General features: G+C 50.8%; 9 protein-coding genes across 9 annotated transcripts; 1 reads left to right on the top strand and 8 right to left on the bottom strand.

Moving 5' to 3' along the window:
* Positions 1-87: 87 nt before the first annotated feature.
* Positions 88-602, bottom strand: SNOG_04194 (hypothetical protein; the record flags this gene model as incomplete). Its single annotated transcript, XM_001794566.1, has 3 exons — positions 88-269; positions 306-371; positions 482-602. The coding sequence occupies 3 exons, from the start codon at positions 600-602 to the stop codon at positions 88-90; spliced, it is 369 nt and encodes a 122-aa protein (XP_001794618.1).
* A 729-nt stretch (positions 603-1,331) lies between these two features.
* Positions 1,332-1,592, bottom strand: SNOG_04193 (hypothetical protein; the record flags this gene model as incomplete). Its single annotated transcript, XM_001794565.1, has 2 exons — positions 1,332-1,463; positions 1,515-1,592. 2 exons carry the CDS (start codon positions 1,590-1,592, stop codon positions 1,332-1,334), a joined length of 210 nt encoding a protein of 69 aa, XP_001794617.1.
* A 464-nt stretch (positions 1,593-2,056) lies between these two features.
* SNOG_04192 (hypothetical protein) lies at positions 2,057-4,633 on the bottom strand (the record flags this gene model as incomplete). Its single annotated transcript, XM_001794564.1, has 2 exons — positions 2,057-3,445; positions 3,491-4,633. 2 exons carry the CDS (start codon positions 4,631-4,633, stop codon positions 2,057-2,059), a joined length of 2,532 nt encoding a protein of 843 aa, XP_001794616.1.
* Positions 4,634-6,329: 1,696 nt separating this feature from the next.
* On the bottom strand, positions 6,330-10,851 carry SNOG_04191 (hypothetical protein; the record flags this gene model as incomplete). The annotated part of the gene is made up of 2 exons (XM_001794563.1): positions 6,330-6,809; positions 6,859-10,851. 2 exons carry the CDS (start codon positions 10,849-10,851, stop codon positions 6,330-6,332), a joined length of 4,473 nt encoding a protein of 1,490 aa, XP_001794615.1.
* Positions 10,852-11,371: 520 nt separating this feature from the next.
* SNOG_04190 (hypothetical protein) lies at positions 11,372-12,714 on the top strand (the record flags this gene model as incomplete). Its single annotated transcript, XM_001794562.1, has 3 exons — positions 11,372-11,576; positions 11,689-12,268; positions 12,321-12,714. The coding sequence occupies 3 exons, from the start codon at positions 11,372-11,374 to the stop codon at positions 12,712-12,714; spliced, it is 1,179 nt and encodes a 392-aa protein (XP_001794614.1).
* Positions 12,715-13,348: 634 nt separating this feature from the next.
* Positions 13,349-14,243, bottom strand: SNOG_04189 (hypothetical protein; the record flags this gene model as incomplete). The annotated part of the gene is made up of 2 exons (XM_001794561.1): positions 13,349-13,356; positions 13,877-14,243. The coding sequence occupies 2 exons, from the start codon at positions 14,241-14,243 to the stop codon at positions 13,349-13,351; spliced, it is 375 nt and encodes a 124-aa protein (XP_001794613.1).
* A 3,743-nt stretch (positions 14,244-17,986) lies between these two features.
* On the bottom strand, positions 17,987-19,533 carry SNOG_04188 (hypothetical protein; the record flags this gene model as incomplete). The annotated part of the gene is made up of 3 exons (XM_001794560.1): positions 17,987-18,711; positions 18,769-19,423; positions 19,471-19,533. 3 exons carry the CDS (start codon positions 19,531-19,533, stop codon positions 17,987-17,989), a joined length of 1,443 nt encoding a protein of 480 aa, XP_001794612.1.
* A 696-nt stretch (positions 19,534-20,229) lies between these two features.
* SNOG_04187 (hypothetical protein) lies at positions 20,230-20,971 on the bottom strand (the record flags this gene model as incomplete). Its single annotated transcript, XM_001794559.1, has 2 exons — positions 20,230-20,422; positions 20,550-20,971. The coding sequence occupies 2 exons, from the start codon at positions 20,969-20,971 to the stop codon at positions 20,230-20,232; spliced, it is 615 nt and encodes a 204-aa protein (XP_001794611.1).
* Positions 20,972-21,724: 753 nt separating this feature from the next.
* On the bottom strand, positions 21,725-23,380 carry SNOG_04186 (hypothetical protein). Its single transcript, XM_001794558.1, has 4 exons — positions 23,058-23,380; positions 22,798-22,992; positions 22,373-22,735; positions 21,725-22,320 (listed from the first exon to the last, which is right to left on the bottom strand). The coding sequence occupies exons 1-4, from the start codon at positions 23,217-23,219 to the stop codon at positions 21,775-21,777; spliced, it is 1,266 nt and encodes a 421-aa protein (XP_001794610.1). The 5' UTR covers positions 23,220-23,380; the 3' UTR covers positions 21,725-21,774.
* Positions 23,381-24,164: the final 784 nt, after the last annotated feature.

The following is a 24,164-nucleotide window of genomic DNA, read 5'->3' as shown; positions in this document are numbered from 1 at the left end:
AGTGAACATGAGACATTCCCTCAAAGAAGCTGCTAGATTCATCTCCAACATCCGATATTTGACACGACCGTCACTAATTTAGCAGCCCTAGTGTTTATGTCTTGCTTCAATCGCAAGTCCATCGCCCCTAGTCCATCTCGCGCTCCCTCTCACGCAGACACGCTCCCACCCATTTTCGATCTTCTCGATATGCAGCCTCTTAGCCTCTCTCATCTCTTCGATTGTCAGTACATCACGCCTGATAGCCGCAATGTCTATGTCCTCCGTTCCTGTCATAGCTTTTCTCAGGGCTAACCATCCCTTACCTGAAGTCGAACAGTCCTTTCTCTTTGTCAGGTTTGCAACCGCGAAAAACAGGTAGGGCAAATGTACTTTGAGTTCCAGGTAGGCTTTGCACCTATCGCATTCACAGAATAGCGGTGTAGACATGGGAGGGAAAGCGTTGGCAGGAATCTTAAATGGACCGAGGAGTTTGTTTGACTTGAGGAAGTCACAGGCTGCTTCTTCGGTGAAGCCCTTCGGAAGGTGAGGAACGGTTTATTACCGTCGCTGCACTGATCGTCACGCTTGTCGTCGCTCTGGGGCTTGTCGTTGCCTTCCATGTTGTTCGACTAGAGATAGCGAGGCTTCACGATGCTAAGACGAGGTGAGTAGAGGAATGTATGTTGTGATAGTCAATCACGGGAGCTAGGCGAGCAATGAGCGTTTGCGCGTGCACGTCCAGACACGCAGTGACATCATGTGATCGCATCCGCCTTCACTTCTATTGCCAATCTTGATAGACATCATTTTTCACAGCTGTGGCTAACTTTCGTAACATGGGAGCTCATCCTCGCAACACCCTGTGATGGCCACTACGAAAATGCCTAAGACCTCACTCATCTAGCCTGCTTACATAGCCTACACCTGGTGACATCACCGATAAGCCTCTTGATCTCTTGATCTCCAAGCCATGGCGGCGGCAAATTCTCTTCCTGATCCTCCTCATCGACTAACATCCCCAGCACCATTCTCTCCGCAATTTCATTCATTGTCCGTATGATGAATCTTGCATCCCCACTAGTGCATATGCGAACAACATACTATCCTTCGATCAGCCTTCTCATCACATCCCTCAAACACACACTCATCCTCACCTTGATCTATAGCTCATATTCTGGACAAGCTAGACATGAGCATATGGTAGTCGGCATCGGCTTGCCTCGGTTTCTCGCGCGCAAGTACGTCGCCAGCTTGCGGCCCATGACAGGCGTGGAAGGGTAGGTTGGGACCTCTTCGGGAGTCGTGGGCTCGAATTTTATTGCGCGTGTTGGGGTTCGAGCACCAGCTGACTATCCTTTAGATCCGTCTCTGCCTCGACCTTGTGCGCGGCGCTCGGCTTTGTTTTGCTTGCGCGACGAGACACAAGCCTGCACCATCGCGGTTGTAGAGTCGAGCGATCCGAAAAGTTCGCCAGCCGGATTCTATGCGGACAGCGCGCACTGCTGCCACTGTTCGTTACCGGTCATGGTGACTCTGCAACTCGAGTGGTTGTGACCTTTGGCGTTGTTGTTGATGTTTGGTTGGTCGTTCGGACCTGTATCGTCGGGCATGATTGCAACTGCGTCTTCTGGTCAGGTGACACTATATTAGCAGAAAAGACAAGGAGACAAAAGAAGAATCTCACCGCCATGATAGGAGATATTCTGGTACGATGGAGGTTGGGTGAGAAGCGGAGTCGTTGAAGTTCGCCGATGCATTTCGCTACAAGAACACCGATGCTGTGTCGTATTCACAAAAAGAAGTAAAACCCTCTTACCAAAACAGACCCTCCCCCGATTCGAATGCAGGAGCAAAAGGATACTCGCATACCTTACACAGTTTATCTTGCAAGTCGAACCCAACTGAATGGGTTATCACGACCACTGCACCAGGTAGTCACCCTGGAGGTTGCCGCCAGCACGTATTTAAGGTGTGCTGGATTTGTTAGAGGAATTGCGATTTAGGTGATATTTATAAGGGAAGAGTGGGGCGCGAGGTGAAAGCGCTTTTGGCAATGAGCGCATCGTTGACAGCATTACATCCCCGGTCCTCCCCCGCCTACCAATCGCCACTGCACCAGTCCTCTGAGCACCATCATGCCATCATGTACAACCGCCCACCTAACCTTACTCAAACATCTGCTCACAGTAGCCGCAAGACCATTTGTCCCTCTCTTGCCCATACCGCCAGCTATGCTTCCATTCTCAAGCAATCTCTCCGGGTCGCTATTCACGATGGTAGCGAGTAGCTTTTTCATCTCGGCACTTGGGTCCCAGATGATTTCATCTTCGTCGTCTTGGAGATGAGGGAGTATAATGTCTTGCGCGGGTGGAGTTGGCCGAGCATACCACACGCCCCAGACCACAAGTGTGCCAAGATAGATAGCCCATGGATGATGCCAGAGTCGTCCACCTCCGACATCGTTCAATCCGGTTTCGCCATCGAGAATTTCAACGCCATCAGCGACTAGAGAAGCTGCGTGCCAGACAGCTTTGCTTGCCTCTTTAAGGTTCTCCGCTACCCACTTCTTGACCACGCGCTGTGATCGGGCATAGTCGTGGCGCGCTACGGGACGTCCGAGGATATGTCGTGCTCCTGCATAAATCTGAAGATCAAGGAAGGGTGTGTGTAAAAGCACATGAGCAGCGTGATACAGCGCCAAGGTAGCTGCGCGAAGGACTTGGAACTCTTTCCCCAAAGTGTGATCAGGGGAGGGCAGGTGGTTCATGTACTGAGCGCAAAATAATTCGTAGTCTTTGTGCCATGCCGTGTAGGAAGTGGCTAAGCGAGCCTGCCAGTTACCCAATGGGTTCGTTTCGATGACGCCTAATGATGTTTGATCGCGTCGCTGCATGTCCCATGCTACGGACATGAGTCCATGGAGGAGGAGTGACCGTGAAAGCGCATTCAGGTTCGTCGGGATTTTGGCAGTGTCTGGATGAAGGTACATCTTCAAGCATGACAAGAATAGCGGTGTGGCGGGCTGTTTCTGGCGCAATTGATGCCATGTCTCCGCAGAGTCTGCTTCCCACAGTGATTGGTCGCATGGTAAGTTGGAACGAAGTTCGAACGCGGACATACAAAGTGACTGGCAGAACAGTACAGCGTGTTGTGTGTCCCACATGAAGCACAAGAAGGCAAGTCTCTTCTTCTGCTCTGCGTCGCACCAAGTCCGCCAATCATCCTCCAGATCATCCGTTGCATCTTCCAATGTTGGCGGGCGTATACTCTGGCAGTCACTACGTCTTATGAGATTGATCAGAAGGCCGTGAAATAGATGTGACATGTCGTGTTGCTTCTGGCCCGCCCTGCTCTTGCCGAAGCACTCGACGAGAAGAATGGTCTGAAGCACCCAAAGATCGGGCTTTGCAGAGAAACCTGCATTAGCGAAAATTTGTGGTCGGATGTTGTCGTGGATGCAGACCTATTTAAATCAGCATTACCGCAGTACTGAGAGTGCCTGACTTACTGCTAGCTGGTGAGCATCTTTCTCCCCGTAGGTAGCGCCAAGCAGGAGTACGGAAATTAGCAGCAGCGTATCAACTTCCGATGGGTTAAATGTCGACAAGTGTATAAGTGGGTATGCTGTGTTAAATCGAGTGAAGAAAAGGTCGCAGTACGTTTGCAGACATGTCAACGTAAGAAGTGGATGGTCGCGCATGACGATGCTCCCATCCGGTGCGGTGGGCTGGGTTATGTCTATCAGGTCCAGCACTTGTGCACGAGCCAGTTCATCAATGATAGGTAAACTTCTCGATGGCTGAAGCATGGACATTGGTCTTTCGATATTGTCCAATCCATCTTGTAGCATCAATACTTGAGGTCTTGAAGGTGCTTGGATACTTGTACTACCAAGCTGCGATTGATGGAGACTATGGCCAGTATTTTGTTTCACATCACTAGCTTGTATTTGATGCTCTTCGGACAAGGGTGGAGTGATCAGAGCCGCAGACGGGGACTGATTCTTAGGCGATCCTGTGTGCTGAGAAGCGAGTGATCCAATCTGGCCAGATGTTGACATGGCCTTGTTGACCAACATGTGATCAAGCTGTAGATCATAGGAATGACTTGGCTGCGACACGTTGTTGTTGTCGAATGTGAATGCAGGAAATGCATCATGCCCAAGTGGTTGCTGAGCCTCGCCAACTTTAGACAAATCCATGTCAAAAAGCCAATTATAGTTGCTCATCGTAGTGAACGGATTGTTGAAAGAGCTTGCCGTATCCGGGTTGAAGATGTCGTCGAAAGGTGCATCATCAAACACCGTGGGTAATATTGACGCAGGTTGTGGTTGTGGCAAATCATTAGACCAGAAATGCTGATCAATGGGTGAGTACGAATCTGAGGAAGAGAGCGCGTTCGGTCCCAGAGTGGTAGCAGGATACAGCGTTCCTAATCCAGAGTCGTGATCGTCCCAAGAGTGATTATGGGAGTTGTTTGAGACGGGAGGCGATATTGGCGCACCACCCTGCTGATCGGGAAAGGGCAGAAAATCTATAGAAGAAGGAAGCAGGTCGTGATTTGGTGGTTGCGTAGGGCGTTGGGGGCTTTGGATGTCATTTGGTAGAGTCGGTTTCTTCGTCACGATTCTGCCTTCGGCGTCTTTCCACATACGCTAATATGCAATCACACCAGGTCAGCAATTCGTCTTCGCAATTTTGATGCACAGGCAAAGTACCTTTCGAGTATTCAAAATGCCACAACCTTCGGCTCCAGCTTCCTCATCCTTCTGACGATGACGAGTCATGTGCCGATCTAATTCAAGAGTTAGCAGCCATGCTTGACTTGATCATAGCGTGAAGCTATACAGATTTTGCGGCGTTCGAAATGATCCACCTCTAGCAAACATTGCTCAGAGTACAAGTGGGGTACTCTCCGATCATTGACATTCGGCTTGAGGCTTTGCCGCTGTATCAATAATGCAGTCGAAGCTCGGCCCTCCGCATCTAAGCTTGTGTGACAATGGGTATTGTCTACAATGAAGGAGCGAAAGGGGGCACACGGTGTAAGACTATTGCACCACTCTTGGTCTGACCACGCATACTAACGAGGAACACGTGCAGAGTGACCAAACTTAAAGTAGCAATGGAAGGTTTACGCATATGCAGGGAGAAAAATAGGTGCCTTACCAAGAAGATCCCTTCTCTTAAAGTGTGCTCTACATCTGTCGCAAGTGTACTCCCCATTCGAATGGTTTAGCAGATGACGCTGCAGATGCTCGGCCCTGGTGAAGGTGCGTCCACATCCATCGTTCTGACAGATAAACTTCTTGCCATCGTTCTTGCCCTGTGCATCCCTTCTCTTTCGTCCTCGGGCCATTGGACTTGCGTGGTCAGATTCAACAGTAGCCATGGGGGACAGTATCAACGATGATGAAATTGGCAATTGAAGGTTGGGGGCCCGTGAGGATGGTTAATGGGGGTTGAAGGGTCCAAGTCTGATTGACAGACTCCACATGTTGCCGCATCGGACCAAGGCATGCTTATCACGGGCGCGTGTTCCGATATCACATAGTTCATGCCGGTGCACCAGAGGAAGCGGGGTTCGGTGGATCCTCGGGCGCGAGAGTGACTCGGGACTCGCTAGGGGATGATTTGGGGTGCCATCTCAAGAGTGGGGGTGTCATGTACAGCTGTTGTGGCGCATCGAAATAGGTCCATCTTCGGCGTCCAGTAATTATATTGCTCGAACGTCCGACGTCCAATGTCCAAATAAGGTACATTGCGATTTCGAGAAGTTGTTCTGCGTGATGTTGAATATCTTCTAGCGCTGCCAGCGATGAGATATCGGACACATGCGACCTGCTTGAGATTTCCTGATTAAGGTCATCCGATAGTCTCAAGGAGATAAGCGTAGCAATGCATTTCGACTCACGCGATGCGCATCGAGCATCGATAGAAAAGCGTCCGGCCGGCTGATGTCAACAAGGAGATACCGGTGGGCCTGACACACCAATGACTCCAGCGTTAGTAACACGCGGCACGCGACAAGGCTCGGTGTACCCGCTGCTATCGCTGTTGACGTCTGCCGGTGCTGTAACGCTTTTAGCGGCAAGATTGAGATGTCGATGAATGGAGAGTTGATGGTAGAGTCAGAAGCGTCAACTTGTCGCTCTTGTCATCTCGGTACTGTCGGCAAAAAAACGCCGAAGAAGCGACACTGACGACAACAATAAGTCACAAGTATACTGATGTGAGTTGCCTTAGCACTTGCAGTATCATTACATGTAGATAATAGTCTCACAACTTAATGTATGCTGGAAACTTGAATGCAACAGTAATCTCAAATGCTATGGTACAAAACAGCTTTTATGCAACAGCGACCAAGAAGTTTGTCTCCCCCTCTTTCCTCTTCGTCCTCGCCCTCTCCACCAAATCATCTCCAACCGCCAGTCTTAATCTCTCCGCCGTCGCCGGGCTATCCAATACGAAACCCTTTCCTCCCTTCCCATTCATCTCCCTCGCCGCCCTCAACGCCTCTCTCAGCGCGAAGAAAACCGTCGAGCCCAAGAACAGCGGTGGTTCACCAATTCCTTTGCTACTCTGCACACTCCTAAGATGGTTCCAACTCAGCGGGTTGCCATCGTTGTCTTGTCGAAGTAATGTCGCGTTGAAGATCTGCGGGATGTCGGAGAAGCCGGGGATTTTGTAAGTTCCGGGTCCGCGTGTGAAGAGCTGGCCGTCGCGCGTCCAGAGGGTTTCTTCGAGGGTGAAGAGGCCTTGGCCTTGGATGAAGGCGCCTTCGATTTGGCCGTAGTCGATGGCGGGGTTGATGGAGTTGCCGACGTCCTGTTTTCCATTAGCATGTCAGATTGGGAAGAGGGGTGGTCTAGCTTACCATCATGATATCAGAGCGTAAGACAGTATGATCGCCGGTGAGAAGGTCGACTTCGACTTCAGAAGTAGCAGCGCCCTGCGTCCAGTAGTAGTACATTGGCTTCACGGTCTCCCAGTTTGTGTCACCCCATGTATATCCGACTTTAGGCATTTTCCAAAATCCGTTGGCGGCGAGGTTGACGCGGTCGAGGTAAGCGGCGTGAGCGAGCGCTTTCAACGGTGCATCTTTACCCAGCTTCTCGCGATAAGGCGCTAGGCGTTCATTGATCTGGTCACAAGCATTCTTGACTGCCATGCCGTTGAGATCAGAGCCTGAAGATGCGGCAGTAGGCGACGCGTTGGCGATTTGATAAGTCTGGCTATCCTGCGTGTATATCGCGTCGAGCGGTGTGCCGAGTTCTTGTGCGGCGATTTGACACATTTTAGTGTACAATCCTTGACCCATCTCAGTGCCTCCGTGGTGGAGTAGCACGCTACCATCGTGGTAGATCTTGACGTAAGCTCCAGCTTGGTTTAGATGTAATGCTGTCGCAAAGCTTAGACCGAATTTGCATGGGATGAGACAAGTGCCTCGCTTCTTCCACCGGTTCTTCGCATTGAACTCTTTGATTGTGGCTTTTCTCTTCTCGTACTCCGATGATTTAGCGAGTTGATGCAGAAGCATTGGTACATGCCAGTCCTCGTCGATCTTCTGGAAGAATGGAGTGTGTTCGCCAGGCTTGTAGAGATTGCGTTGGCGGAGCTCATCAACGTCGATGCCGAGTCCTTCTGCAATGTTGTACATGATGGTTTCGGAGAAGTACATTCCCTGTGGTGCTCCGAAGCCACGATATGCGGTGTTGCTGTGAGTATTTGTTCTACAGACATATCCCTTAAGGAACGTGTTAGGACATTCATATGAGTTATCGAGGTGGGTAAGGCAGCGATCCATGACTGCGCCACTCATATCTTGTGAGAAGCCGCCATTGTTGTATACATCTGCCTCAAGCGCCAATAGCTTGCCCTCTTTAGTGACACCGACCTTCCATCGTGCCTGGAATGGATGCCGTTGGCCACTGAGGAGCATGTCTTCATCGCGATTGAGCATCAATCGGACTGGTCTCTTCTCTTTTCGTGCAGCAAGGGCAGTGTAAACTGCGAAAGGTACACTGCGAGACTCTTTGCCACCGAAGCCGCCTCCCATACGCTTTACCCGTGCATTGATGCGGTTGCTGGGCACACCTAAGACCGCACTTACGAATTCTTGTGTTTCCATAGTATTCTGTGTCGAAGACCATACTTCCATGGCGCCATCTTCGGTAGAAGGTATTGATAGTGCAGCGTTCGTCTCAAGATAGAAGTGCTCCTGTCCACCTAATCTGGAAACACCCTCAAATATTCGGTCACACTTGGCAAACGCTTCCTCCATCTTATCATCAATAGCAAGACCCTTTCGCAAGAACTTTCCATGTTGGAAGAAGCTGTCCGCAGCAACGGCCTCGTCGATCGTAAGGATGGGTGGCAAGACTTCGTACTCCACCTTCACAGCTTTTGCAGCAGCCTGCGCTTCGAGCGCAGTTTCAGCGTAAACCATGCCAATGACCATACCGTGGCAAAGCACTTTGTCTTCCGCGAAGAATGGTTCATCCTTCTTAATTGAGCCCCATATATTGACGTCGGCGCCGATGCTGTTCTTATCAATATATCCCACAACACCCGGCATCTCCAAAGCAGGCTCCCAATCAACGCTAATGATCTTTGCGTGAGCTTTGCTAGACATGACAAGTCCACCGAAGAGCTCACGATCCATACGCGGCATGTCATCAACATACTCTGCTTCACCTGTACATTGCTTGAGAGCAGACAGATGCGCGACTTGCTTGCCAACAACGCGTTGTTCGTATGGGTTGTAGTCATCGCGCATGCCGCTTGACAAGCCTCGATGTATCTCATCTACCACCTGCTCATCCACGTTTCCAAGACAGAGCTCGGCTGCTGATTCGTGCCAGAAGCGGAAGAAGAGCGAGAGTGTGAGCGTCTTGCGGTAGTCTGCCATGCCACCAGGAACGCCATACGGCAGATCGTAGTCCTCGAGCAGTGCTGACAAGGCTGCTTCCAATGTCTCAGAGTGGAACCACCGCTTGCCGAGTAGAGCACTCTGTGTCTTGATTGACTCCTTGGTAGTCGGAGCCATGCCACCGTACACGATACTAACATCTTCGACAAGACCTTCTTGATCTAGGCGCACGCGGAATGCAGATGTGACAATCGCAATGTCGTCATCTTTCCTCTTCGCCTGCTTGTAGGCCTTCAGCACTTCTCGACAATCTTTCTGCGCGAGCGGTATCCGTATCCGGTACAGCGCAGCATCTGGTGGTAGTGATGTTGTTCGGTATGCCACGAAAAACTTTGACATGGGAAGATCGACAGTGCCACCATTTTTATTGACGGCTTCGAGTGTTGCACCAGCCGCCAGGAGGACAGGATTTGCATCGGAAATTGGGGATGCTGTGGCGATGTTCCCAGCGAGAGAGGCGACGTTACGAATCTGACGGCCAGCGAAGTATCGCAGTTGCTTTCGCAGGGCTTCGAGAACCATGGCACGCTTGCCCAATTTCGCGTACACAGTCTTACAGATTTCCTCCAACTCTGTAAGTGGTGTATTGGCTGCAAGAACCAGTTCCTTTGCGTTTTCCAGCTCGGCGTCAGCGGGTAGTTTGGTATGTCTTAATTCTGGAATGTCCGATACATAGACGGAGACTGCAAAGTCCGAGTTTTTGAAGCGAACCTCTACCTGTACTTCACTAGCACCACCAACGAGCTTCGCTGACGGGTAGGCGTCCTTCAACTCAACCAGCTGCTCAAGCTTTGTAGGGCGGAACCAAATCTTCTTGTCGTTACCATAACAGAGTGGTCGTGACTCGTACTTCCAAAGTGCCGAAGGGAAAATGAGCTCGGTGTCTGGCACGTATTCCTTGAACTCAATCTTTGGCACACCTTTCATTGAGCTCTCAGCGGGTGCTTCTAGTAATGATGTAGATGTCTTGGATTCTACCGCTGCGCTTTTGCTCTCCTTGCTCTTCAGTGGTTTCGCATACTCGGCTCCACTTAACGCTGGATCCTGGGATGGCTCATTCTTCGCAACAACGATCGCGGGTATGCGTTCGTCGTCGGAGCTTGAAATTGGCTCGGTTGGTGGCGATGACGCATCCGACTTACTTTCGTTCGAACTGCTGTCCGATGGTGTATCTCGACAGCAGCCTCCAGGACGTCCGCAAGATACCTTTGAAGGACCTGCGCAACCATTCCTAGTCATATCGATGACATCTTTCTCGAAACTTTCTGCATCCACAGTAGTCGCGCCATCCTCTTCTGCAAGCTGGCCCTTCAAGTCTTCCGTGACGAAGGTCTTTGCGGCGTTTAGAATCGGTTTATATCCTGTGCATCTACAGAGATTGCCATCCAGATGTCCTTCCATTTCGATCTCGCGTGCACTGAGATGAAACTTTTGTGTCTCCGGATTATACGCATTCCTCACGACAGCGTATAAAGACATAACAATGCCAGGCGTACAGAAGCCACATTGACTCCCATGGAGTTTGGCTATCCGCTCCTGCAGAGGATGTGGTCGGTTGACGTTCCCGATGCCCTCAACTGTGATGACATGTTTGCCGTCAACACCGACCAGTGGAAACAGACAGGCATTCACGGAGAGATGCTTTATCCTCCTCTTCTTAGACTGCTTGTCTGCCACCTGCAGCACAACAGTGCAAGCACCGCATCCTCCTTCGCCACATCCCAACTTCGTTCCCTTAAGATTCGGTTGCGCGCGGATGTAATCGAGCAGCGTCCAATGCGGATTCGGATTACTGATGATAATTTTCTTGCCATTGATGTAACAAGTGATATCGGGCGATGTGTATGTCGACGTGATGAGAGGTGTGAGCGCGTCAACAGCGGAATACGCCCGCGGTGGGTCCGCCGCTGCCGAGGTGGGAGGAACGGGCAACGCCATCTTCAACGAAAACAATTACAAGATGACTGCCCCAAAAACGGACCTTTTCGACATGATATGTCCATCCGCCGCCTTTGACCCTTCGGCATCAGCATCTTAATCCATATTACGCGGCTCACGTAATGCCATGGCTGATTGGGCGGCCGAAGCCACAACTCCCGATACCACCAACGGGTTCGTGATCCCACTGCAAACCCCACTCTTGTTGCCCGCAAGCTGATGTGGCGCTACGTACGGCCGGCCGTTCGTACGCTGTAGAGCATCTGTATGCGTCTGAGGTCGTCGTGGACGTGTCATGTCCCTCATCGCGTCACTTGTGCCCCTCCCCCATTTTTGCAAGCACCACTCCCATACGTGGAGTTGGCGAGAAGGGATGCGGACCGCTGTAGGGTTAGCGCAGGTACAATAGCAGACCCTGGCGAGAGAAATGTTGATTGCGAACTTTTTGAAACCCTTTTTCTCGTCTCCCTTCTGTGCTTCTAGACCTTCACTTAGCATTTGCAAAAGAAACATCGCCAATATGCCGAAAGCAGATTCCCCATCAGGCTTCCAGCCGCTGAAAGAGACGGCTCTTTTCTCGCCGTTTAAGCTGGGAGCAGTGAATCTAGAACACAGGGTTGTACAGGCACCGTTGACACGTATGCGAGCGGTCAAGGAGAGCGATGGTGTGTTCGTGCCGAAAGACTTGCATGTCAAGTACTACGAGCAACGCGCGTCCAAGGGCGGCTTGCAGTTGACAGAAGCGACCGACATCTCCCACTACGTATGAATCCAATTCCAGAATAGATAAAGAGGTTTACTGACAAGATCAGGCCAGTGGCTACCCAGGCTGTCCAGGTGTCTTCTCAGACTCGCAATTATCGGGCTGGAAAAAGGTCACCGATGCCGTACACGTCAAGGGTGGATACATCTTTTGCCAGCTCTGGCATACCGGACGTGCCTCGCCGCCATCTTTCCGTGCTGGTGCGCCAACCGTCAGTTCGAGCGACGTTCCCATGGAAGGCAGCTGGCTCGACGGCGTAGCCTGCGCAGACCACCCACCAAAGCCGCTCACAGTCGACGAGATCCAAGGCCTCGTCAAAGCATGGGGCGAAGCAGCAAAGAAGGCGCGCTCAGCTGGCTTTGACGGTATCGAAATCCACGGTGCGAACGGATATCTGCTCGACCAATTCCTCCACGACAACGTCAACAAGCGAACAGACGCGTACGGCGGCTCAATCGAAGGACGAAGCCGCTTCCCCCTCGAAGTTATCCAAGAGTGCGCGAAACAGATCGGCGCGGATCGCGTTGGCATCCGACTCAGTCCGTACAATTACTTCCAGAACACCAAGGACAGCAATCCAAATGCACACTGGGAGTACTTGTGCGATAAGATCGCGTCATTGCCGCAAGACGTGCGACCTGCATACGTTCACATGTAAGCCTACCACATTTTCCCTTCACATTGACCTCGACTAACAAGCACATAGGGTCGAGCCCCGCTTCGATGAAGTCCTCGACGAACAAGCCAAAATGGACGCTCTGGCCGCCTACACCAGCAGCGCAGGCGTCGAAGCCGAAGCCACCGTAAAAGCCAAAGGAGGCAACAGCCTCACCAGATTCCGCCAGGTTCTTTCCAAAGGCGGCGTCAAGTTCATTGCAGCCGGCGGCTTCAATCGCGACAATGCCGCACCTAAGGTTCAGTCTGGCGATGCCGATCTGATCATCTTCGGGCGCTGGTTCATTGCGAACCCCGATTTGCCGAAGAGGCTGGCTGAGGGTCTGGAGTTGAATGCGTATGATCGCAATACGTTTTATGGGGCTGATCCGCCGGAGAAGGGGTATGTTGATTACCCGTTCTATGAGCAAGCAGTGGCTGCGTAGAGCGAGGGGAGGCTTTCATGCATTTGTGGCGCTGGGGTATGTTGCTTGCATACGATGTGATAGGTCATTAGACAGAATAGACTCATGATTGGGATTTGAGCGTGTAATGCGTGACAAGCTCATGTCTGTGCCGTCTTCTTCGAGGATTAGGTGATGACTGTACTGCTTTGCTCGACGTTGCTCCATTGGTAGACCTCACGATCTGGTGTCCTGCAACGCGACCTTCTCAGGATGAATCAATGGGTCGCAAGATACCGCATATGTCCAAGGCGCTTTGAGCGATTGATGAAGTTCTTATAGGCCTCCCAGTTCACCGAGGCTGGTATGCTACACAAGCTGTGGAAATCTGGCGTGAGCGAAGTGAGAACGAATCGTTGAGGCCAGCAAGAAGGTTCGCATCTCGAAGGCGATGGCAGCCGACGAACGGAGTGATCGATGGCTTTGGCTAAAGATATTATACATGATTCTACAGTACTCTATGCTCTATACTCTATGCAACGATACGAGAGGGCAGAACGGTAGGAACCCTCGCAATTTTGCGGAAGCAGAACGCATCAACTCTAAGACTATGTATCTAGTCTGGGCGGACTACGAAATGACCGAAATGCCCGAGATTTGGAAGTGTTACGAAGGATTATGCCTCTACTCCCTGTTTTTCTTATAAGTACCGATTTTGTAGTCTGGGAATCATGACTTAATGCTCTTCTTCGTCCAGTTGCGCTTTTTTTCTCAGGATCTTGCCGTTCTGATGTACGGGAAACTTTGTTTTCGTCCCCACGCGGGCTGCGTTGAGGCAGAGGATGTGGCACGCCCTGTCCATTGCCCTGTCCTGTTGTGACTATCTTCCTATTGCCTTTCCGCCGCGAGGAATCCGATCCTTTGTGTTTCGTCTTATCTGGCGGGTCATCGACCTGGGCATCCTTCACTCTCTCCATGCGTTGCCAAATTACAGTGCTGCTATCGTGATTCGATGCGCTCCTCCCTCCAGTTTTCCGTGTCTTTCCGTTGTTTGGCCGGTATGATGTACTCATTTCCTGATCTGGTTTCGTCTCAGGCAAGCTGTGCTTAATCGCAGGAGGAAGTGCACTCATTGTATGAGATAAGGTTTCGGTCCGGTCTTCATTTTGATATAAGCTGTTCCAATCAACTTCCCGTATCTTACCATCGTCTTCCCGCCGCTGTATTCTGAAGACTTGTTCTTTGAGCATCTCGGGTGCAGGGGCCACTCTTTTCCGATTTGGCGATGCGGCGTGCCTTGAAAGCCTTGAGATGGAACCCTTCCATTCTCCTTCAGCTCTGGAAACAGGACGCCTTCTTTCTGGTGTATGCACAGCCTTAGGATGGTACAGACCATTACCAGCTGGAGTATACAAGGCCTTCGGATGGCTCAGGCCTTTATCTGCTGGATTGTACACGACCTTGGGATTGCTCAGGCCATCTGACTTCGACGATAACATTTGAGGCCTCTGCTCTGAATCATATGTGTTTGCATGACCACTCCCAGAAGTGGGCGGCTCAGCTCTTGCCATGTCAGAGCTTCCACGTATCACATCTGTCTGTTGGCCGTGGTATTCGTTCAGCCGACTGTCTGTAGGATTCTTATCATCGGGTTCATCGACATGAAAGTGCTGAAACGATGCCGATACTGAATCGTCATCGCGCTCATTAGATTTCCCATATCTAGTGTCCGATGCTTCTTGCTGGCCGGTCTGCCCTTCACTTCGATCGAAGCTTGGTTTTGCATCACAGGTAGTGCTCGTCCCTTGGAAAGCCTTAAGACCATTGCGTACATCAAAATGAAGAATGTGAGGCGATGCTGAATTATCACCGCATTTGACGAGGATCTTGTGTCCAGAAACTGACGATCCGTGCTTGTCCTTTTGCTCTCCGTTTCCATCAAGCCTAAATGGAAGTCGTTTGGAGGAATCGTCGTCCCTAGAGCCATTCGCAGCGGGCTTGGAATAAGCCTCATGAAACTTTTGAGCCAGAAGCCCCGCTTGAGGAGTTGGTAGCGAGCTCAGTAGGCGTTGTATCTGCATCTCGACTGTATGAGTCTGAAGATTCCTTGCGTAGCGGAGCATAATATTTCGGCGCCTCATTGCTAGATTCGTAGCTAACAGCAACCTCTGTCGGTCAGCATGTTGCGATAGCGCATCTTTCTCTGAGCTGATGCTCTCGAGCTGTGTTCTAGACTCTGCAGCCGCTGCCTCGAGTTCCGCTTTGCGGGCGATCTGCTCAGCGTCAACCTGAGATAGTAGAGTCTCCACGGATTCTTGCGCGCGGGCCATGCTGGGTTTGACAGATTCCGCATACTCAGCTAGCAACATTCGATACTTTTCGATTTCTGGTATTGCCCCTTCGAACGACAATGCATGGAGAACGATAGAGAGGTCGCTCAACAATGCTTCCGCTTGACTTGCGTTGAAATCAGCATTTTCATGCGCGTGAGCATTTCGCAGGATACGAACGGATCTGGATGTCGGAGTGCGAGGTCAGTGTATGTCTCACATGCAATTCGTACATAAACTTTACATACCGAACTTCATCTGCACAGAAATCTAAACGCCGCTGTATGTCGGGATCTTGCCGCAGAATGAGTATGAAATCCATGATCGAAACATTCTCGGCGCTATACCACTTGTTATCCGCCATGACTTGAGGAAATTCCCTGCGTCCAAGGTGAAACATGGCTCGCTTCAGTTGATAGAGTGCATCCTCGAAAACATAGTGCAGAATTTCGTAAGGCAAACTTATGTCGACGGAGGCTGGCTGAGGATCTGTTGTCCGATTGTCGCTAGTAGATTTTGCTTCTGTCAGCCATTTCCGAATGGCCCTCGTCTTGACCCTCGCTGTCAGGAGGTCTTGAGACAACTGCCTGCTCTTCGTCTCCTTTGAGTCCCATTTGCCCACATCGTTCAACCTCATAATTTTGCGGTTTATCGCTTTTATCGTGGCTCTTTGGGTTGATTGAAGTAGGTCTACCGCTTTCTGCTCTTCGCCTTTGGTTGCATGCACTTTCCCCGTGAAACGATTGGGCATGGGCAGTTTTCCTGGAACGAGTAAGTCGTGTGGAAAGTTCTTTTGCGACTTCATAGTTTTGAACCATGCCCGTATTCTTTTCAAGAACCTGTTATACGCTTGCGCTGCTGACTGAGGTCCGGTCCTTGTGCGGAGAGCCACTTCCGCCTCTAGTTGCCGAATGACTTGACTCCACACGAAGGCTCTTTGATCTGGACCTAATGTCGTGGATAATGTTTTTAGTTTTTGGAGGTTGAACAGATGGCCTTGATCGAAGTCATCCTTCGCTGCCGTCGGCAGTGATTCCCAACTTGTGATACGATGACGAAGTGACTTTACTGATGTGCGAAATGGTCGGCTGAGTCTATTAAGAGGTGTACTTAGGCTCACTGGAGACTTTGAAAGCCCATCTTGCCCTAGCCTAGGTGAATCAGGCTTCTCCAATGCGAGCAAAGTCTGCATGAGATCGTCAACACGATCAAGCCTTTTGCGGTGTTGCCTGGCCTTATAACGCAATTCCTTGATGCGGCGAGGTCTTCCGGTACAGGCTTGGACGTTTCCTTCAATCTGCCTTAAATATCTGTGTTTAACTTTCCTGACAAAGATCAAAGCATGGATGATAGTCGTTCGAGAGCTGCTACTTTGGCTGTATGTCATTATGTCGGATTTCATGCTGATATTTTGAGTATTAATAGCGTGCACGATGTGTGTAGGGAGATCGGGAAATGCTGCTGCTAACCCTGATCTGAGACCTTTCTTCAGGACGGCTCCGTCATCGTTGTCACCTTTATCCGGTGGGCTTGATTGCGACTCCTGCATCAACTCACCAATTTCGCTGCTAGACTGTGGTTCCAGCCCTGGATCCGGGACGACATCTCCATCGGTTTTGCCTTCGTCTGGTCGGCCTAGTTGCGACTCCTGCATCGGCTCTTTGGTTTCGCTGCCAACAGACTGAGAAGGAGTGGAGACTGGTCCGGGTAACGCTTTCAGGTCAGCTTTCCCATAATGCCAAACTCCGAATCTTTCGAGAACTCTGCCGTAAGAATGCGCTGTACCTCCTCCTCCGATGAGCGTTTGCAGGCTTGTAGAATATCGATCCTTGAAGACCTGGCAAGTCGGCGGTGCATATAAGAGTTTAAAAGCTTGGGTGATTGCAATGAGCCGGGGATCATCCTTTGGCCGATGGCCTTTCTCCATGTTCTGCAGATGGTTATACCCGTGTATGAAAAGGAGCAGATCAGTATAGTAGCTCCCATGCTCATCCAACCGCCAGCCAGTTCGCGAGTGTGACTCATGTTCACAGCGCTGCCAGAACCCTGCAATAACAGAGTCATAGTACAGTGTACCTGGGTCACCAAAGCGGATTGTGATAAGCGCTTCGGTGAAAGATGTAACCCTGATCAGCTGCAAGGAGCGGGAACCGGCTGGAGCTACCACCTTGAAGTAACGTGGTTTTGATGTTGCTAATGAACCAGATTGGTAGTGGAGCTGGACATTTGACGCTATGTCGTGGTGTTTCAGCTGACACCGTTCACTTCTGGCCTCCAAAGCGACTGCTTGTGGCGCCCAAGACATGGGTCGCGGTTGCGTAATCATTGAATGTGTCGCAATGTTATCTTGATCCGCAGATGCAAGTTTCGCCTCCAGATTTCCGGTGTCAAATGTGGTCCAGTCGTTGCTCTTGTTCTCAGCAAGGTCGTTGACCGATAGCTTTCTTTCTGACAGCAGTTTTGAAATAGTGGTGTCTTGTATGATCCCACTGGGTTTTGTAGGTGCCAAATCTAATCTTTGCGCATCGAAGGACAGTGTATCGATATGCTGTTCTTTTTCATAATCTGGCTGGAGCTGGTTGCTCTTACTTGACTGCGACCGTTTCCAATCTTGGGTGATATTCGCAACTCCATTGTGTTGACGTCTTCGCAACGCCGCTAAGCGTGATAGCGCAGTGTGAGCTTTGTAACAACTGGCACCACGCACGAGGTTGTCTATTAGCATGAGGTGAAGACTGAATAAACGTTCATACACGCGCGCGGAAACATTAAGGGGAAGCCCAAGGTATTTTAGAATGGCTGATGGCCGCCGATAGAAGCTCGTGCCACAGTAAAACGCGAGAAATCGAATCTTGGCATAACGTTAGCTAGCCGAATGCGGATACACCAAGGGGGCACCGGCTTTGGCACAACACCATTGCGCGTCAAACCAAAACGAGCAAGACTGATATTGAGGCCAATGGTGACAAAAGGCCATGGCCATTCTACAGAACTGATCGGACGTTCTCTTCATTAACAGTGTCACTGTTGCCTCTGCGCTCGAGCTCAAACTCCCGCCACCTCTTTTCAACGTCTTCTTCGCATACATACGTCAAAAGCCAACTGCCTACACCACCCCAACGCCATGCTAACGGGTCATCCTCGACATTGAGACCCTTTGCTTCGTACTGTTCTCTGCTGATCTTGCCCCTCCCATTGAACTCGGCAAAAGCACGAAGCTGTTGGTCGCGCTTTCGCTGTTCGTCGCCGTCGTGAATATGGTACAAGTATTGCTGTCGATTTCCTCGCAATACAACACGTTCAGTTCGTTCCCTACGGCAACGCTCGTATACGGCCAAGGCCCGTCTTTTCTCTGCAGTACTCTTGCCTTTCAATCTCCCCAGGCATAGCCCGAGCACATGGCCATCCTCTAAGCTCATACCAGCACCGCTCGCAAGATACGGGAGAGTCGCGTGAGCTGCATCGCCAAGTATTGCGAAAGCCGCAGACTCGTGAGACCAAGTTGGATCAAGGCCCGGTCGGATCATCAAGCGCCACTTGTACACCGATTCGCAGAGAGCGAGCAATTTTGGTATCCGTGGGTCCCAGTCTTTGTACAGGGCTCGCATTTCCTCCACATTGCCGGACAATGTGTTTGCACCAGCGGGCATGTCATCAGGTACTAGAAGAACCATGTTGAAGAGCTTCCCACCACGGAGGACATAATTGACTGCATGCCATCAGCATAATGCGATACAGGTAGTTCGCAATCATATTCTTAGCTTACCAGCGTGTGCATCTGGTCCAATCCAATAATTAACTTGCGGATCTTCCACAAAACCTCGCAGTTCTGGATCCTTCATCATATCCTCCGTGTTGAGTAACAACCTATAAGCCAAGTCTCCTGTTAGAAGCGGCGGATCCTCGTGGCCAAGTAATATTTCCCGGCACTTTGAATTGATGCCGTCCGCACCTACAACCAGGTCCGCTTTGTACCTCTTTCCATCTTCACACACTGCGATGCCGATCGTACTATGGCCATCTCCACTGCTCTCATACTCAACATCCACGACCTTCGTCTTCGTCGTCAACTTTGCGCCGAGCTCCTGTGCCCTCTCTAACAAACCCAAATGCAGATTCGCACGATGAAAGTCCCAAAAAGGTGTTCCGCACTCTTTCTCGTACTCATGGAAGTTCATGTCGCTGATCTTATTCCCCTTCCAGCCGATCATGTTGCATAAACGCGGAGTCGTGGCATGTTTTGAGAGACGCTCTTCAAGACCCCAGGCTGTGAGTACTCGGGTACTGTTGGGAAGACATTGTATACCGGCCCCAATTTCTCCTATCTCAGGCGCAACTTCGAGGATGTGCACATTGTGGCCTGCAAGGAGAATAGATATAGCAGCACCGAGGCCACCTAGACCAGCACCGACAATTATAACCTGAATATATTAGCAACTTATCGACGAAATCGACGCGGCAAACGTACGTCTAGTTTACTTGACGCATCTCTTTGTTGCTGCTGGATCACTGGAGGTTTGCTTGGAGCCATGATGTCACCACTGTCAGTCTTCAACGTTGGTATTCTCAAAACTCAATGCTCAGTCCGGGAGTCGGTTTTACTACATGGAGTTTGTTCAGATCGTCAAAAGTTTAGCTTCTCGTTCTGGCCACCATCGTTTCCCGCCATCCTCGCCCACCTATCGGTGCGGCACACGCGTGACATGGCTGACAACTACACACATTCCCGGCCTTGTCTCTTTGGCTTATCTGACTAGTGACAGGACTAGAGCACAATGTGGAGTCGTGCAGTCAGAATGGGGAACTTTCGATTGGTTAGACGATAGGAGTGGGACTCAGTGCGGATGACAGTTTGGCTTTGGGGCGCAAGAGTGGGGGAAGCATTTGGTGTGAGAGGATCACGGTGGTCAGTGCTCGTGCGGGGATAATGTTACCGGGTGGACCCGATATGATTCCGACGCGTTCAATTGGCACGACTGGGTATCGTAATTACCAATGTTTGTGTTCTCACGAAAGCTGGCACATTCAAGCAACTTAGAATGTGCTGGTAAGCCAGTGAACCCATTCATGTTCGGAATTGAGAACTGGCCGCTTTTTGAACCAGAGGCTGCGGGATCACGTTGAACCTAAACCCACACAAAATGACGAGAATCGTGCAGTGGATATATTCTGAAAAGAAGAATGAAATATGTCTGAATATCTTGATGCACCATCCCAATCTCGAGAACTACTGAGGTATCGGACCATTGTAATCGAATCCAGAGTATGCCTTGCCTTCCTTCTGCAGCTTCAAGATCTCTCCCGGTGGCGCTGGCATTTTCGCGCCCTGCGGCACTGTATTGTTCTTCTTAAAGTCGTCCGCCATCTGCTCCATTGTCACCCACTCGACACCTTCGTGTTTGTTGATGTGCTCGATGATCCTGACAAGGGTTAGTACTAGTCTCTTCAGACGTCTGGAACAATATCTACCTTTCATGCATGAGCACAACATGCGGCCTTCCAGAAACGTCTGGATGTATTGTCATTGGGAATACAAACTCGTCATACTCCCTATAGAAGTAATCGAAGTGATCCATCCAGATTTGCTCCACATCTCTCGGGTTGACCCATCCATGTGAGTTTGCACTCTTCTTCATAAACATCATTGGTGGCAAGTCGTCAATATACCAACTACCGGGTATCTCTACCAATCCCGTCTCCTGTCCTTTGGTGAGTGGCTTCATCCAGTCGCGCGCATTCTTGGTATAGTCGATTTTCGTCCACTCGTCACCCGTCCGCAGCCAGTAGCAGCGGTGGTCTTCGTGACTCATACTGTGGTCGTATTCGATGCCATAAGAAAGGAGCAATTCGCAGCCCTCTTTTGATGTTTCCCACCATGGCGCGACGGACCCGCGAGGTGGCTTGCCGCAGAACTCGGTGAGCATTTTGTAGGTCTTATCGAGGACATCGCGTTGTTGTTCGAAGGTCATGTCAACTGGGTTTTCGTGTGAGTAGCCGTGAAGTCCGATTTCGTGGCCCGCGTCGCGAACTGCAGCACAGTCTTCTGGGAAGGTTTCGAGGGAGTGGCCTGAACATATGAGTGCTGAGTCGTAGTGGAAATTGTGGTCATTGCACTATACCGGGAATGAACCATGTTGCTTTGATGTTATATTTCTCGAAGAGCTTCAGCAAACGCTGAGTGCCCACGGTTCCGGCCCAGAGTCCTATGTCGCGTCAGCTATTCGTTCCCTACAAACTCCGTGAGGTAGGATTCGTGCCTCTACTGATATCACTCGTAGAGTCTTCTCCTCCATACGAACCGAGCCATCCAGCGACCTGCAGAAGTCAGCTCGGAGACATACAATTGAAAGCTGTAGCATATACTGCATCGATGTCAACGCCATAGCTCACAAGCACTTTCTTTTTCCCCATCGCCGTATATGCGGTAAATTAACCTCAGTATTCAGAAGAATTGACAGCTAGCAAGCAAATTGCTGGAGCGCTCAGATCAAAGGGACACACTATTTAGAATATGCAGGATGATGTTTGCCAGAAAGCTTGCGATAGCAAACAGCTGGAGCTACCCCGCTTACGTCGGCAGCACAACGTGCAGGGGAGCTTGGTAGCTCTAGTGGAGTCGAGCTATTGAAAGGTGGGGGCTTGCAATGAATCATCGCGACGGCCGCCGGCCGCTTATCATTCGCGTGTGCACGTGCGACTCACACAAACGCCTACAGTTGTTCAAGTGCCTTTTTGGGGTAAACTTGCCAAGATGTGTATGAACATCACCCTACTAAGATGATCGTAGAATATCATCAATCGCTTTAGCAGCACCAAGCACTTTCTCCTCTTGTAGTCTGCGCGCCACAACTTGCACACCTATTGGCATACCATCCATCGAACCCACATCGAACAAATTCCAGTTCCACTCGTCCAAAGGGTTTCGTGGCTGGTATGCTTCCATCATCTTTGCTGCTTCGCTGTCAAGTTGTTTCGATATCTTGCCAGCTGGCAGTACAACAGCAGGATAATCAACAAAGTTGAAGACCTTAGTGTATCCTACCCATCTACATTTGCGATGCGGTACCGCTGAGTGAGGCATGACTGGGGTCAGTAGAATGTCTATCTGCTTGCCCGTCTTCTCGGACCTGGTAGAGGTCCACAGATCAAGGTACCGTTTCTGCGCAGCTAGCTTCTGCTTGTTGAGCTGCCAGTACTCGTATACGGAGATGGCCTTGCCTCTGTTTAAAAGAGCTTCGACGTGGGGTATGAAAGGCTCGCCTCCAGCTTCTACGTCACGTCGGATATCTTCGCCACCATCCGCCGTGTAGAATTGGTCCTGATGCACTTTTAGCTGATAGTTATTGCTGGAAAACAACGTACAGTCATACCATTATATCAATACACTCTTGATGTAGACTGCCTGGTGTCCAGGACACAATCTCATGACCTGCAAGCTCCAGCTTCTTTGCGACCTCTTCAAGTACGCGAGAAATTGGTGGATGCGGTTTCACGACGCCGTCATCTCGCATGACAGCGATAACCAACGGGCGTGATCGCGCTGCTTCGAAGACTTCTGACCTCCATGGTACTGGACAGCACTTTGGATCTTGATCCCATGGACCCGCATCAATGACTGCTTTGGTGGTGGTGATAAGAGATTTTATGTTGCGACACATGGGTCCAATGACGGAAGGGACATGTTCCTGGCCTTCCGTGGATACTGACACCCCTTGGTAGGGTAGACGTGTGCTCTATCAATCTTAGTATCGCCGTCCCAGGAAATGGGCGCCATGGGCAAAAATGCGTCACTTACACTTGGCTTCAATCCATAAAGGCCATTCATGTGCGACGGAATGCGAATGCTTCCGCCGATGTCCGTACCCCAGCCAACGACTGTACCTTGAAGTGACAGGAGCGTAGCCTCCCCACCAGTTGAACCGCCGGGAGTGAATTCGGGGTTTTGGGGATGGACGGTCAAGCCCCACAAAGGGTTGTCGGTCTCACACCACTGTACGCGTCAATATCCACATTCAAGAAAAGACTCGAAAAGGAGCTCTGCATGGGTGAACATACCATGATGCTTTGTGGCAAGTTCGACTTAGCGATGATGATCGCGCCCATCTGTTTCAGGGTCGACACCAGAACGCAGTCTTGCAAAGCCGGGTGGAACGCTCTTCCGACATAGCCAAGGGTACTGTCATAGCCAGCAACATCGAATTGATCTTTCAAAGTCATAGGTACGCCATGCAACGGTCCGACAGGGCGCCCGTTCGCAGCAAAGAACGCGTCGAGCTCACGGGCCTGTGTGACGGCATCCTCGAACAGAATCTCCGTAAGGCTGAATTGAAGTCAGTAAGATCCCCCAGGATGTGCCGAGGTGAGCGGATAGCAACGTGCCAATTCGTCTGTGCATAACGGTGAGTAACAATTCATCCTGGTAGTGAAGTCGGCGGTGGAAGCCATACACGTGTGTGAGCTTCGACTGCCCTGTGAGGTGGCGTGAGAATGGTACGACAACAATGCGCAAGGCGGAATTTACCGGTTGATATAGGCCGCGCAAAGCTCTGCGGCTGTCACTTTTCCGGAAGAGATTGCTTTTTGTATCCCCTCAACATCTTCTAAGCCTGCAGTCGAGTCTCCGTTGCCATTGAGAATTTCGGGCTTATTATGCACTGGCTGACAATCGTTACTGCATGTTGAGGGACAGAATGTGGAAGCGTACCTTGGCCGACGCATCATGACCGGTAAGGAATTTTGAAATTGCTTCATCGCGTAGAGCTCGTTTCTTTTCGACTGTCTGTAGCCATTGTGGTGTTGAAGTTGCCATGTCGGGCAGTTGTGAGGCCGCTGCTGTCTACGCGATCAAAAGGCGTGTCAAGGGTTGTCCACTTCACACCTGGACATCAAACTTATCAACATCAAACTGTGACGATTGACCCACTGCTGTCTTGCTGTCATGGATCTCGTGACTAGGCGATGTTAGGACCCTGGGTTGGTCGCGTGGTACTCCCGGCCTAGTGTTTCTGGTGAACAGTGGGGGAAGGCAGGGACTCGCGGAACACAAGCCGAAGCCCGCCTACCGTCAGTCGACCAGAAACAATCCCACAACGCACCGCGATCCCTTGTTCGAATCACCCCATCGGCAACAATGGCTGGAAGTTCACGGGATGTGACACATAT

The sequence above is a fragment of the Parastagonospora nodorum genome, assembly GCF_000146915.1.
Source record: "Parastagonospora nodorum SN15 chromosome Unknown scaffold_6, whole genome shotgun sequence".
NCBI lineage: Eukaryota > Fungi > Ascomycota > Dothideomycetes > Pleosporales > Phaeosphaeriaceae > Parastagonospora > Parastagonospora nodorum.
This window is presented reverse-complemented; position numbering and strand designations above follow the sequence as displayed.